Source organism: Astatotilapia calliptera, chromosome 9 (genome assembly GCF_900246225.1).
Source record: "Astatotilapia calliptera chromosome 9, fAstCal1.2, whole genome shotgun sequence".
In the NCBI taxonomy this organism is placed as follows: domain Eukaryota; kingdom Metazoa; phylum Chordata; class Actinopteri; order Cichliformes; family Cichlidae; genus Astatotilapia; species Astatotilapia calliptera.
Window position 1 is genome coordinate 6,344,839 of NC_039310.1, and position 15,764 is coordinate 6,360,602.

The following is a 15,764-nucleotide window of genomic DNA, read 5'->3' on the forward strand; positions in this document are numbered from 1 at the left end:
CATGCAAAACTGCTCTGTGAATAAAAACAAAGAGCTGGAAATGGGTGTAATAGTTTAGCTTTTTAAGCTAGCGATTAAACGATTAAGAGATGGGAAAATATGAAGCTACCACTAGCCTCTTAGCTTAGAGTACCATAAAGCCTTGAAAGGGGCGTGACAGCTGGCCTGGCTCTATCAAAAGGTAACATAACCCTTTCTGTCTCCTTTGGCACGTAAATAAAAGGTAACAGTTAATTAGTGTGTCCTATTAGCGATGAGTCAGAACCTTTGTTTTACATATTTACATAAGCTAGCAGATGGCTAGCTAGCTTCATATTTAGTGTGCAAATTCGAGTAGCATCATTGTATCAGCTCTGCTGCTAATAAAATGAGGGGACATAAATGGTGCACACCTTGACTCCGTTGAGGTGGATGGTTTCGTGCGTTTCGGTCCCTGCGGGGCTGTTTGCTGTAGTGGTATAGGTGTAAGCCAGCTGGGGGATCAAGATAGTCTGTTTGTTGTTGGTGGCTAGTGCTCTTAGGCATTGCATTGTGGTGACGATGTCAAGAGATTTGGCACTTGGCTGGCTGGCGTACAGTGCGGTGGGGCAGGTGCCCATGGCTGAGAGTGGCAATGCCTCTTTCTTTGTGCAAGTTAAGTTTAGGGGTTCGTCCATGTTGGCGGAGCCAGAGGAAGGGGAGGGGTAAAGGCAGGTTTTATTGGCCGCTCTCTCTGCTTCATCTCTGGCTGGCTTCGGCAGCGATAGGTCTAGGGGTCCCTCGGTGCTCTGGGTTTTCTTCGCTGGGCCAGGACCTCCGGCTGTCAGATTTAGTGGCGAAGGGGAGGCCGGCGAGCTGTGAGTGCCGTTGATCTCTGCTGGGGTAGCTTCTGTTGGGCTGTCCTGGGTCACAGGAGGAATTATAGTGGCTTTGTCCTTCCCTGGGACCAGAGACACCACGCTGTTAGATTCACAAGTGTCCTCTTCCTCTGAGGGAGGTGTTGGGGCACCCAGAGATATCTGACCCTCCTGCATTTTTTCAAACCACTTCTTTACCACAGAGACCGGGAGGCTGACCGAGTCAGAGATCTTGGCCAGCTCATCCTTGGTGGGCTCTGCGTTTAAGGCAAAGTAGGCCTTGAGCAGTGACAGCAGGTTCTTGGGCTGGCTGCAGAGACCTCCGTCTGACAGCAGGGCAGCAATAGTAGAATCGGACCTATCCAGGCCTGCGCCATTCAGTTTGAGACAATCCTTCTTGCAGTGCTTTAGGGCGTGGAGTGCATCCAGCCCACCGGGACAGTTGTCACACAGGAGACAAGTCTTAGTGGTCTTCTCCTCTTTTTCTTTTGTCTCATTGGCCCTGTTGCCTCTGATAGTCAGATCTTCTGGGAGTTTCTGGGACTTGAACGTGTTGGTGGTGGTTTGAGCTGGTGACATAGGCTCTGGCTCTTTCTTTAGATTATGGGCTGTTAGCTGACCCTGGTTGGGGTCCAAATTGTAGTTGATAATGATTTTTGCATTTCCATCCTGACCCACTATTGGCAGACTGATGGCTGAGATGAGTTGCTGTTGTGGGGTGTGAAGCGTTCCAGTGGTTAGCCCCGAGTTCACCTGGCCTTTGGCATTGTTTTCTAGCACCTGACGGATGACATTACCATCCACCGCCACTTTGAGCGCATTCTGCAGGTCTGCCAGATTGATGCTGATGGGCGATACCAGCCCCACAGTGGGTAGGACCACAGCTTGCACTGTGCCCTGCAGAGGAGCTGCAGCTCCTCCGCCGAAAACGCCGCCATTCATGGCGGTCACAGTCGGGGACGATATCACTGTTGGCTTGTACTCGTAGTCTACAGGTTCTGTCTTGATCTGGTTTAGCGGCAGCTGCTCCTGCAGGGGCTTGCTGTGCTCCAGCTTCTCCCTAATCTGAGTGCGGAGGACCGAGGGTGGTGTTGAAAGTCCTGGTGACTGACCCTGGCTCTGGGTTTTGGCGTTTCCTAGGCGCGATCTGCCGTTAACTGAGATGACGCTGATGCACTTCTTACTGCTGATGTGGGAGCTATATGAGCCCGAGTGGGAGAAGCGCTTCTTGCAGTTGGAGCACTCATAGGGTTTCTCTCCTGGATAAAACCACAATGTGTACAAGGGAGAAAAAGAAAAGGGCGGTTGGGGGCAGGAGAAACAAATTTCCATTAGTGAATGAAGCTAAATGAGCAAGCTAGGCTATGAGCAGCACGACAGGAAAAAGCTCTAATGCATGCTTAAACGCTGATGTAATAGCACCAGTGGGAAATGCCCTTCTCTAATTGCTGTCCCATAATGCCAAAAGAAACACCAATTATTGCACATTAAGGAAGAGCACACAATGGACTGAAACATGATGAAGGATATCTAAATATGGGGAATTGGCTGAAACAGAAATAAAACATAAATATTGCTTCAGAGGAGACTCAAACATCTGCGGCCAACAGAGGCTCGCGAGGCGTACGCCCGCCCCGCTCACGTCCAAGCACATGCCCATCCACAAACACACACACGCATACACAATACGCTGCCATGGAGACAGGGGTTGTCCACTCACCGCTGTGAATGCGTAGGTGCTCCTTCAGATGGTGCTTGTATTTAAATGCTTTGCCACATTCAGTGCACTTGAATTTACGATTGCCTCCCGACTGTGTGATGTGTCTCTGTCGGGAGAGGGGTGAGGCAGTGAGATATACAGTGGAAACGCAACCTTTGAACTGCGACTAATTCATGTCATTAATCAATGGAGGGCAAAAGTTCTTGTTTATTCATCCTGTTTGGAAGCTGCTAAGGAAACTAAGCTAAGATAAGCAGGGTCGATTTGAACAATCGCTACAGCGTTGTGCAAGCAGGTGTGCTACTGGAACAAATCATCTCTAATCGTTCTGTGAAAAAGAAATTGTCAGAAGTCAGTTTCTACCTGATCTCGTGCACTCTTGTGGACCGTCATGTGCCTCTCCAGCTGGGCGCGGTAGGCGAAGCTGTAGTTGCACTCGGGGCAGCTGAAGCTTTCCTCCGTCTTCTCGTGCCTGTACTTGATGTGCTCCTTCAGAGAGCTGTAGCGCTTGTAGCCCCGTGCACAGTACGGACAGGTGAGCAGCTGAGAGAATGAATCCGGAGTTCCTAGTGGAAAAGAAGAGCAGAGAGTGAGCAGGGGAAAGAAGAAGGGGTTAAAAACTCCTGATGTTACACGTGGCCTGCCACAGTGCGACTCCTGTGCTATTTAACCAATCCCTGAGGGATCCTCCCCCACAGGTAAACAGGACACAGGTACCCAAATGGATGATTAATCATCTATCCAAATGCCTGCCTGTCTTTGTAAACAAAACATATGTATACAACCACATTTTGAGACTTCATTTGCACTTCAGAAGCACTTGCAGCTTTCACTCCCTTCATATCTCATGATCCGATGTCCTGTTGCGCATTTGAAGCATTTCAAAAAACGCCCACGCACGCGGAGAAAAGTGAGCGTGGTAAACAACAGCCTCCCGTCTGGATCCAATCTGGTTAACACAGGGTCTCAGTTGGCCAGCTCCCACACAGGTAAAACATTACTTTGTTAACAGGTGATGTATTAAGTTTCCCCTGCGGGACAGGTGAGGGCCTCGAGATGGGAATGCACACACATTATCGCTCAGGTAGCTGTGAGTCAGAGCTCACACAGACGTGACAAATTTACTCAGGTGTTGCTTTTTCCTCCTCCTCTCACTATCCCTCCCTCCTTCCCTCCCTCTCACCTCCCTTTTTCTTTTTTTCCTCTCAGTGGTAGCAGGTAAAAGCCAAAAGCCCGGGAGTCATAAAGGCCCCAGTGTGCTGCACTTAACAAATAGCAGTGTGTGTAATGATGTCGGAAAGTGGCGCTAATGGGGTGGAGTTAACACCAGAGGTGATACAGTGAGCAGGTAGAGCTGTTTCCCCCCCGCCCCCCTGGGGCGAGTAATTACTGGGTGGGTTGCTGTAGCTTTGAGATCTAAGATGAAAAGTGTGTTTTAGAGCGAGCAATGCCCTGTACCATTCTCGTCGTGGATGCCGGTATCGGGAGTGCCCTGGCGCTGAGGCTCGTCGTCCGGGGCTTCTGGGTAGATGACGGCTGTGTCTCCCTGCTGGAGCATCTCCTCTACGAGGGCGTCTGTGCTCACATCATCCTCGCCATCCGAAACACAATCCTCCTTCACTGCGAGAGGACAAACATAGAGTGATTACAGCCTCAACTGCAGAAATGTTATTGATTACCTCGTTATTTTGACACCTTTTTTTCTATTGATGCACGCTGCACACATGAAACCTTAACCTTTGTATATGAGATGCAATAATCCATGGTGTCAAAAAGAGTGTCATGACTGAACTGAATCCCACAAGCCCAGAACGAGGCGTGCGGCGTTGAGGGGGAAAAACACAACATCCTGAATGCTACACTTCACAATAGGATGAGAAACTAATTAACATCAAAGGCCAGAGGCTACTGTATGAACACCATGCTCTTTGTTAGAAGTGAATGGACAGCCTCTGTTCCCTATGTTAGGTAAGGCACTTGTAGAGACTGGACTGATAATTAGGTGATGAATCTTGTCCTAATGCATTGCAGCAGACAGACATTTCACGAGACCCAGCACACACAAACACACACACACACACATGGACGCACAAACACTGTGTTCTCTGAAGAGGCTTGGCCTTTAGACTGTGCTTAATATCCCAGCAAATGAGGTGCTGTATGTGGAAGCCGAGCGCCTTCCTTCTCCACATCACGTGAGCCCGACTAGCTAGTAACGAGCACTAATGACCAAGCTGCGGTTATAGGAAGTGTAACCTGAGGACAGACTTGGGGATGCATGAAAGCTTCCTTCCTTCTTTCTATCTCTGCTCTCGCAGCGCTTCCTGGAGTGGCTGCCGGAACCAGGTATAGCATGTCAGCTATTAAACACAAGCATTATTCCTCAATGGATATTATGGATATGTTAGCGTGCCTGTGTGTGTCATTACAGAGAATAATTGGAATAGTGAGCTATGAGCTAAAAGCAAAGTCTACTGCGCTGGTGTTTACCAGGCAGATGTTTTATGGCTCGATTTAAGCTCTACCCCTGCTTAGTGCAGATTTGAGGATTGTGTTTTGTGAATTGTGAGCGTGCTGAACGACGGGGCCAGCTGTTTTCTCCTCAGAGACGGGAACAGGTGTAGCACTTCATGACTCGCCGACGCACAGTGAATACCAGCGCTCTTACGCACAGCCTCACTCCGGCTTCCTCTGGCGCACCTTAACAAAGCTGTGAAACAATATGAGGGCACTCATTTGTTGCTATGGTTATTAAAGACCGTTTGAAGAAAACCTCCCATCCTGGAATGAGCCCGTGGGAGATAATATGGAGAACGAGGCGGTCTGTTGATGAACGTGTGTGTGTGTGTGTGAAAGCACAAGCCAGCAGCAGGTGCTGAGAAAGTCTAATCGAGGAATTCTCAGCCCACACTAGGGGGCTGAAAACCCCCTGAATATCACTCAGCTTTTCTCCCATGACCTCAGCAGCAACAGTAACACCCCGTAGACATGTTTACCTCATTTTTCATAGCAGAAGAAATCATTTGGCATTTTGGGAAATGGCTTTCTGGCTAAGGGTTAGATGAGAAAATCAATATCTAGCATTTGCTCTGATGAGTTAAAAAAAAACGACCGTAGCAGAGGTAAGCTGAATTAACCACCTCCCACTCAGCAAAAAGCCATTCAAAAGACAACTCTGCCACACATCTGAACCACATTCAGATTAGTTGAAAAAGTTAAAGGTGAAAAGACAGAGAGAGGGAAGAGATCCTTTTCCATCTAAATTTGGTCACAGAGTTGAATCCCATCCTTCACTGCTTAAATCCAGTGAGCGTCACCGCAGTTGATCCTAACCAGGTGGACCAGTTTATCACACAGCTAACCCAGAGAGACACACAAATCATCAGCAGTCACATTCACACTTCCGCAAAGTCCAACAAGAGAAAGCACAGCACGAATAAATAACAGAGGAACAACTGTGAGTAAGTAGCAGACACGCCTCAAGTACATACACTGTACTTGCCATATATTCACAGTATGAAATCAGCCTGGTTTAAAAGTGGCCAAGTATCCAATTCTGAGCAAGACGTGTCTTGCTACAGGAAGATCAATCAATTATTTTATCTCGCACGATACATACTGGCCAATCCAGATAAGAAGACAGGCCTGTTTTTAAAAAAACATAACACATGTGATCTAACTCCACACTGTGAAGTTACAGAAAAGGAAGCTCATTTTTAGACATGCTTTTCAATGGTTTAAAAATATACCTCTCCTACATTTCATGTTTTAAACTTATCTCATCAACACTTTTTTTTGGGGTGGGTGGTAATATTTTAATTTCTCTACTGGAGCTAATGGGATCTAAACCCATCATTGGTTAAATATGGAACAGATCTGATGGGCAGATTTTATTCATTTCACTATTTCAGGGCTCGATAAAGGTCATGACGGGCTGAGCAAAATTAGCCCAGAAAGCAGCTTCCATGGACATCTGCTGCTTGGTGAGCTGCGTTTAACTGGCAGACACGAGAGTCGGTTGGAAGTGAAAGCTTCATATTTTAAAGTTATGCTGACGTGCAGAACATGTGTCACATGTGGCAAACTGATGATCCGACAGCAGATCAGCACTTTGCTACAGCAAGCTGGGTTTAGCTCCCATCTCACGCTTAAAGGCAACATCCAAACACACCTTTAGGCTACCAAAATGTTAAGCGTGTGTGTGAAGTAGAGTCCCAGTTGGGGGTGCGTGTTGGAAAGGTATGACGTGTTTCTCTCGGCTCTTTGCTAGGTACAGAGCCCGGCCAGAAGGGTTCGCGGGCTTTGCCGAGGCGGCTCCGTGTTATCAGGCTGCTCCCCTGCTATGAAACATCACACATAGGCCATTTATGTTGCTGACACAGGGATGTGAATGCACCGCTGCACAAGCGAGTTACAAAACAGCTGCAGAAACTCGGCCCCCGTGAGGTTGTAGCAGGATGTTCTGTTGCAGCTCCTGTCTAAAAAACTATTTATTGCACGGTGTAACCCAACTACAGCACATCTTAGAACAAAATCACCAGACCACCCACTCTCTCCTCTTCTCTTTCCCTCGCTCCCTTCTCTGCCCACATCTCTGCAACAAGATACAATGCTGTCCCATGATGCATTTCCTGCCCTGGCCAACCTTTGCCCCTGCTGCTTCCTGTGGTCGTGCGTCCAGACCCGTCTGCCGATTCTATCTCGGCTGGGCGATGCGTATCAGCAATCGGGATTCACACAGGCACTCGTTAGAAAAGATGTTCCACTTTATCTCCTGTCAGCAGGAGAAGGGATGTGAGGTATTTCCAAGTCCACAATGATTTACTTATCCTTGGCTTAGTGATATCAAACATTTGTGCTCTGAGTCTCTACTGAGCAATCCTTCCAACCCTCGGGGGTTTCTTCCTTTCCCGTGGCTCAGTTTTAACATCACATGATGTGAGGCACACAGGAACGCACTGTAGGTGTTGATGTGCGTCCATGAAGCCACAGAGAACCACAAAATGGAGTTTCAGCAAGCATCAAATATTGTCTCTGCATATTAAGCTAACAGTGAGGAAACAGGGAAGACTGTGTTTCCCCAGCCTTTCACTGCAGCCTCGCCATATCAAAGCTCTCCAGCTCCAGCCTACCTATTCTCTGAGATGTAATCACACTCCTCGAGTCATTAAATGTAAAGCAGAGGCCCTCCCAGGTCACCGCTCTCTTTACCTTTCCCTCCTCATGACTTAGTCAGCCTGTCCTTAGAGGACAGCAGACTGCAGTTTACTGCAACAATACTGCGCTGCTCCACAATCATTTAGGAGTGAATGAGTAATGACAGCGAGCAGGGCGACCCATGATACCGTATAATCAAGAGGAATGATTCCCAAGGACAGAAATGGTGAGGGAATGGATGAGGAGGTAAAAAAAGGAAAGTAGGGACGGTGCAGAAAAACAACATTTTTTTCCAGTTTGGAGCACAGCAGTCTCTGGAGAATGGGTGTCAAGGCTTTAATTTGAAGCAAACCGGGCTCTGCTGAGGAGAAGACTAGTGGGTGGTGGTCACTTTTTCAAGGCTTGCACCAGATACTCTGTTCTCAGGAGTGCAGGAGAGATGAAGGGCCGAGAGCAAGGGTTTGTTTAAAGGACTGCGGCTTTCCCGTGTTTCATCAGTGCGATCCAGGGCGACAGCTAAGATGCTGCTTGATGTATGAGATGTGGGCTAGACAGAGCGTGTGTGTTTGTACATGACTGAAGGCAAAAGAAAATATGCCTGATCAGGCATAACTGTGGAGCACGGCCAGCTCACTGAGCTGTTTCAGTGTAACTCATGCTTTTGAAGTGTTTAATGTTCACAAGCCCGAGCCAAGACCAATGACATTATTCTTCCTCCAACTTTCCCCTGATGCGAGGAGCTACAGCTGGAGAGCAGTGATGAGAATGACAGCATCGTCTGGTGAATAGGTGGCTGCGGCGTGCACAGGTCTGTGGTGTGACTGTGCGACAAAAACTGAAGGCTGCTCACTGCAAAGGAATTAAAATACATTAAAAAATCACTGCACAGACTGAAAGTGATATGTTACTGGACATTTTCACTCTGCTAACCTGAGCTCTGGCTAAACTGAAGCCTCCTTTCTGTTTCACACATCACAGCCCAAAACGACCAAGTAGCACAACAGGCTAAAATGCTGAATATCTCATTACCTTCAGTTCTTGGCACAAGCCTGAAGCTCACAGCGCCACAAGTACGAATACAGATTTATGTGCGCATGCAGTGTGAGGTCAGCAGCACAGAGGCCTTGAGCCCAGGTTGAAACACCAACGTCCTTCAGCACCTGCAATTGTTGTTTAGTGTGGGTAGGAGGGGGGAGTGCTGTGACGTCAGCCCCTTCCTGTGGCGGTGAGCTGCCTCTGATGTCACTTCCGCGTGCTTTGAGGTAAAAAGAAGTTCACGGAGGCCCCGCCAATGCCCACCAGTGCCATAAAGCATTCCACTGACTCGGTGGGCCACAAGGTTATTTTTTTTCTGCTTGAAGGTCTCTCCCTCTGTTGGCATTGTCTTTGTTTAATATCATGCTTCCTGCCATAGCTGGATGTAGTACCTGTTTCCTCACACTCTGTTTCACAATGAGACAAAGCCTGGTACTTAACTGTGTGCAGATGTCAGCGAGGCCTTTCTTAACTTAGCCTACGGTCCATTTGCTGAGGTTAAAACAACAGCAAATGCATAAACAACCCCCAAAAAACAAGAAGCTTTTTCAGAAATAAGTGTGGCACGAACGCCAGTCAGAGGAGAAATGATAAAAATATAAATGTTCTGATAGTTGTTCATCTTCAGATACTGAACAAACCAGCATTTGTCTACAGACAGGTGTAGCAAATACTAAATCATGTTACGTTCGAATCTCAAAGCAGAAAATCAGATTACGCGAGCACTCGTTTGGAGCTTTTTCCTGGTGCAAAAACATCAACTGTGTTTCAGAAAGAGGCCAAGATAGCTGGTAGGCTTGCTTCACAACAACTGACAACACACTGCGCATCCTCACCTCGGTCCCAGCAGTGCTCCCTGGGGTGCTCATCTTCTGGCAGGGTGCTTTCGCAGTCGGCCCCGTCCGCCAGGCTGCCTTCCTCCTCCACGATGTGCAGCTTGTCCTCGTCGTCCGAGTCTGAGCCGGCTTCCACCACATTATTGTAGTTAGTGACTGGAAAAGAAGAAACAAGGGAAGACATCAGAATGACTGGGGTGCATGTTTTTGAGAAGCTGCTGGGGCGGTACGGAGATAATTGGAGATAAATGTTTGGTAATTGAACGGCTAACTTTGGGATCCAAACCCACAGCAGTATCACTTGTCATAGGCGGATTTTTCCTAAAACACTAATCTGTGGACTGTACGCTGAGCAGCTCCGTCTCCCGCTGTTCACCGAGTGAGCAGCAAGGCTTCAAAAAGCGACGGAGAGCAGCGGTTTACACTGTGAAAGGATGAACGTGAAGAGACCTTCGGTTGTTGTGATTTATTGTGAGTTTGTTGTGGCTGTCACAGTCTTAAAACTTCCATTATGTGATGCTGACTGACTCCTAAGACCACAAAAAATGTATCCACAACAATCCTAGAAGCTGCACACATTTGGCATTTGTATTTTTTTGATTAAGGTAATAAGAGGTGTGCTGTATGTGCGTTGTGTTTATGAGCGCTGAGTGTGCAAGGAGCCAGCGAGGTTAAATATATGTACTATGTCATTTAAATGTCAAAACTATTAAAGGGAATGGCTGAAGGAGGAGCAGGAGGAGGAGGGGGCAGGGAGTGGGAGCACCAGTTAAATAAACCCAACCCAATAACCCAGGCTAAATAGATTAGATGAAACTTAAAATGACCCCTACCGAGGGGGGGGGGGGTGTTGTTAAAGCCAGAGAGAATAAAACCACACGGAGTGAACGAGGGGCCGTTAAAAATAATGCCGGAGACGTTTTTGATGCTCGGTGCAGTAAAATGTGAGCGATCTGAATCCAACGGTGAAGACAAACTTCTGAACAACAGGCTCCGTGCAGCAGAGGAACAGAGAACATTCACACTTGCACACACACGCACAGGCACACTAAAGCAGTGTGTGAGATCATTAGATTTCGTGCTGAAGTGGTGTGTGTGCTGTGTGGGAGTCGGTGTGACCTGCTCGGGCTGAAGGAGCCAGGAGACATCGAGACAGCCAGCCTACAGAGAGGGTTATTACGGGGAGTAAATTTTCCTGACCGACTGTCTGTTTCACATTTGTGTGTGTGTGTGTGCGAGCGCTGGCTGTGTGCTCCCGTGTCTTCTTTTCATTTCCACCATCTCTCAATTCCACCTGTGCTACTTCCACCCACTCTCCGTCCATTCCTCCCCTCCCCTCCTCCTCCATCCCTCTGTTCCACAGAGAGAGCTACAGATCCTCTCGGAGGCCAAATCAATTCTCCAGCGAGAGCAGCCCCGTCAGCAGAGGGCCCGGGCTGCGGCGCTCAAACTAGCTCTCTGGCTACTTTATCTCACATCACACAACGCGCTCTATCACACGCACACACCACCTGCATTCACTCACAGAATATGCACTGAGTACAAAGCACCTGAACAGTTTTTTCCCTTCACTCTCCCCATCCCCACTCGCCCACCTCTTTCTGAAGTGGCTGCAAATTTGTCAGGAGGAGGCGTATCTGGGAGAATCGTGAGCCTCTGGTTCAATCAATGAGAATTGTTTCAGCGAGGTCGCTCTCCTTCTGTCTTTTGCGTCGTGCGGGTCATTTACAACTGGTTCGTATTCACTCAGTAACTGTGCAAAAGGCCGAGGGGGGCGGCGAGGGATGAAAGGCGGTTGAGGAGGGAGAGGAGCTGTTATTCTGCGAGTCGTTGCGCGGGGTCATCGCTGCTGTGCCGCAGCTGTGAAATCCAATCGGGGTTCATCAGGAGAACTATTTCACTCACAACCTCTTTCCTCTTTCTCTGAGAAAAAGAGTAGGTTCTCTTTTTCTTTATCGTGATGTGAGCGCCACACTCAAGAGATACATTCGGCAGGGTGTTGCACATCCTTTGGCTCCGCTATCCAGGATACATCCTGCAATCTATTTAAAGACCTTGACAGGCAAGAACAATTGAAGCCACAAAGCTGGGATCCCATTCAAATAAAGCTATAATTAATTAGCTTGATGTCGCGTTGCTATGTATGAACTGCTCTGCATCGGTTCTTCTTGCTTGTCTGCCTAACAATGCCAAACTCTCTCTCTGCTGTAAGAGCGACCCAGCCGGGGATTGTCCGCTCAGGGTGCAGCACTTCATTGTGAAACAGAAGCTGCTTTGGGATGAGTCTGAGAGGCTGTGGGGCCACAGCCACTCAGGTGTGGAGCTGAGGTCAGCGATTACAAAGCCAACGCGCTCCGCCAGGCAGTGTCAAAAGAAAATGATCAACTATAAAGCTGTAGAGAGAAAATCAATGTGCTGGCGTGTGCAGATGGGGAGGTGGCAGCGAGCAGGACAATAAAAGCAGCAAAGTACAGCAAATGGGGTGAGAGATAGAAGTAGTGGATCGCGGGTGCCCGTGTGTGTCTGTGTGATAGAAGAGTTGAACAGACAGGGCCCTTCCTGTGCCAAATGGTTGGCGGTGTTGAAACAAAAGTGTGTGTTCCAACAGGAGATGTAACACCTAGCATCAACAAAGGCTGCGGTCCCTTCTGGCTGACCAGGCTGAGCGTTTGGACAGCTGGCTTCATTAGCGCTAGCATGCTAGCACACAACAGGAGGATGACTCCTACGCATCTGAGAGAGAAAAAGTGCCGGTAGGTGGAGGAGGTGAGGAGCTTTACTTCTTCAACTATGCTTATTCTAGGTTTCAATGTGTGGAACACCTGAGAAAATAACAGCCTTTAAGTGTGGCTTAGGCCTGAAGATGCACCAGAACTCCTCCGTGTGGATCACAGCACTCCATGGTACCTCGCGTCTCCTGCAAAAAGCTCTCTTTAACACGCTACAGATGCAGGCTGTCGTTGAATGCTTTAGTAAAAGACTAAAGCCACAGTTGCTCGAGTTTCTCCACCCTCGCCATCACTCGCCACCCTCCTTCCCCATTTGCAAAGTTCCCAGAGTCTTTTGAAAGACAGTGCCAGGCAGTCTGTGTCAGCCACACTTAAATAAGCCTGCCGGAGAGAGAGAGGGGCCTGTCTTGTTATGACACCTGCCAGGCTGTATCAATTACTGGCAAAGAACCGATGACTGGGTGGGTTACTCCCAAAACAGGTCCGGCGATCACCTTGGCAGACGTGTTGTCACTGATCTTTCAGCGGCACGGAACACTGAGTGCCATGTGTCCCCGAATGCAGGTTCACTTTTGTTGGTCCTGCACGAGTACTTAGTGTCCTGTAATTGTGTAAACACACCGGCTCTTATTCTAAGCTCTCGCTATTTAAACCTGGCCTGATTGATGAACAAGAGGGAGGAGTGCTTGGTGCAGTTTATGCTCTGCCACACTGAGGTGTGTCAGAAAGGAATGGCACTATCTCAGCTCAGCCTTGTTGGGAGGTTGCTATCTCTGTGCTCTAGGGCCCTGAAGGTGTGAGTGACTGGCTTAAAAAGTGAGCTTTGGATTTGGACACAGTGACACAGACAGTCTTTGAACAAACATTCATTAACTACGAGGATATCCGTAAGGAACCTATAACTCATCGTTGCTGACTGACAGCCTCGTGTACTAGAATGTGTAGGAGCTATGTCTGGAATGTCCAACCAAAACACTTTTCTCAGAGTTTGTCTCTTAAAGAGACAGATCAAAGGGTGTGTTCTCTGGCTGCTGCTAATTTCAGTCAACTGACTGACACATATTGTGAGGTCTGCTGTAGTTCTGCTCACGATTAGACAGATTGACTCACAGCGAGCACCGGCAACTCTTTGTCTGCCCTTCTACCTCTCTTCTATCTCTATATTTAGCTTTAGTACAGGCTCCCTCATTGAGGTACGCCACTTATCTCATTTGGAGCTCAGGGCCAGGCAGGCAGCGGTGAAGCTACCACAGGCATCCTCAAAGAGGACAGGCTCTGCCGTCACTGAGTCTGCCCTTGTGGCTCTGCAATGCCATTTTCTCAGGGAAGGCAACCACTACAAAAAAACCCCAGCTCGAACCAAAGTAAAACAAAGCCGTGCCATTCAAAACCTCAAGAATGCCGTCTCAAGGTGAGGCGCCTCATTCAGTGCTGAGGTAAACGCTGCTGGTTTTGTTAAAACAACAGCCGTCCTCCCACAGAGTCAGGAAGGTCAACTCAAGTGGCGATAACAAAACAAAAGAAATGGGGATTTTTATGGTAAGCTTGCTCACAGGCTGCAGGTCGACAGAGGCTGACCTGAACTGCTTGGTTTGAGAGATATAACTGTGAATAACACAAAACAGAATCCCTTCGCGCCACCTAGTTAGCTGTAGAGGACGTTTAAGTCTCAGAAGACTGTTTTTCCCAGCAAGTTTGCGACTGGCTTGTTCCTCCACAGATGCAGCACAACATGCAGCTCCAAAAACTCCCCAAATGACTCTTACTCACCGTTCCAAGCAAGGCTGGGAAGGCCAAAAAAACAGAAGCACTAGTACGGGCCAAAGTTAAGAATAGCAGTCCTGAGAATTAGTCACTTTTAACGCAGTTCTGTATTTACTTGCTATGACTGCTAGAAATGAAAAATATTCCCGTTCATTAACACATATGAGACTGCAGCATCTGTCAAAGCACTCCAACAACTTGTGGAGCAGAGCGCTTCACTGGAATCACTTTAGAGGTGAGCTGGAAGACAATGGGCTTTTGTCTTCCTAATGACACTGATCAAGGTTTTAGCACGTGAGCTAATGAGCCTCTGCGGGTCACTCATCTCCCATCTGATGAGCACTTTCCATGATAACACTAAACCTAATGGAGGCTATTGTTCTCTTAATCTGCATGATGATACTTGGAGGTGTAAAGGTGGGTGTTAATGAGTGTAAAGTAAAGCAAAAAAAAGGGGGGCCTTGCTTGTTAGGTCACATGTTTTTATTATTAGTCAGAGTTAGTCCTAATAACTCCCCAGATAAGTGAGTCGGAGGCTGGTAAAGGTACAAACCAGAGCGGCCGGTGATGGTATTTCTCTGCAGGGCTAATGATGAACCACACACATTCACTGCACTGGGTGTCCACAGTGAGTTGCTGCTTCTGGCTCCTCTTAGCTCTTCTAAATAAGGCCAGGTGGGCTGGTAGGAACCAGAGGGTGTCTTCACACCACACACACACACACAATCCACAGCATGCCCTGCCACCAAGTTTACACTATTCCTCCAGCTCATGTTTATATTGGAGGTGAGAAGGCCCCATCCAAGGTAATAACACTTGTACACCTAATTGAGAGAATGTGTGTTCTGAATGTAGCAGTTAAAAAATCTGCCTTGTTTATTGAAGGATTTTAATAATTACGAGTGACTGTGAGAGAAAAGAATGTAACTGATACATTTACATAACACAGATGCCCCCCCCCCAAAAAAAGAAACTAAATTATTAAAAAAAAAAAAGGAGAAGTAAACCTCCTGCTTTGCTACCCACTTCCAGTATCTCTAAAGCCTCCCTCTGTCCATCAGTGAAGAGGCCTGTTCTCAAACACTCAGCAGGTCTGTGGTGAGAAAATGCAAACTCCCGCAACCGGTCCAGCCATCCACAGCACAGGCAGGTGACAGGGAGGCAGTGATGTAGGAGTTGGGTAAGTGTGAGGTGGTGCAGGGGGGGAACACGGAGGTGAGGAGAGGAAACATCTGCTGTAGATTCTGGTAAAACCTGCAGTCACGCTTCCAGCAACCACCTTCCTTCTGTTCTCTTTTACCTCTTCACGGTTGATCTGTCACTGCTTTTTCTTTCTTCCTCCCTTTTTCAACCACCAGGCCAACAAAACTATTTTACCTGAGTGATGCAATTTTATTACTCCTCACTTCTGACTGCACTGGAAACCCCCACCCACACACACATGAAAAAACACTGCACCAAAAAGAGCAACACAAATATTTAGCCAGTACAGAAAACCTTTAGCGCACACCTGGGTAAACAGTTGTTTTCCTTCTGTTAACAGCCACTCTAACTTTAAGCGGCAGACGACTGAGCACAAACCTGGGCTAATGTTGCGTTAGCCTTCGTCAAATCTCATTTGGTCGTCGCAGGCAGAATGAAACGTCCCCGTCACCTCTGCTGTCAGACTCCATTCAGGCTGCATGTA

At 47.9% G+C, this 15,764-nt stretch overlaps 1 protein-coding gene across 2 annotated transcripts in view; it reads right to left on the bottom strand.

Moving 5' to 3' along the window:
• The window catches only part of zeb1b (zinc finger E-box binding homeobox 1b), a 48,816-nt gene that overhangs the window by 5,521 nt on the left and 27,531 nt on the right, over positions 1-15,764 (bottom strand). For both annotated transcript variants that reach the window (XM_026179107.1, XM_026179106.1), the window contains exons 2-6: positions 9,585-9,740; positions 4,015-4,176; positions 2,920-3,122; positions 2,557-2,662; positions 393-2,095 (exon numbers count right to left, since the gene is read on the bottom strand). In XM_026179107.1, coding sequence (XP_026034892.1) covers positions 393-2,095; positions 2,557-2,662; positions 2,920-3,122; positions 4,015-4,176; positions 9,585-9,740 — 2,330 coding nt within the window. The remainder of the gene's footprint in view (positions 1-392; positions 2,096-2,556; positions 2,663-2,919; positions 3,123-4,014; positions 4,177-9,584; positions 9,741-15,764) is intronic.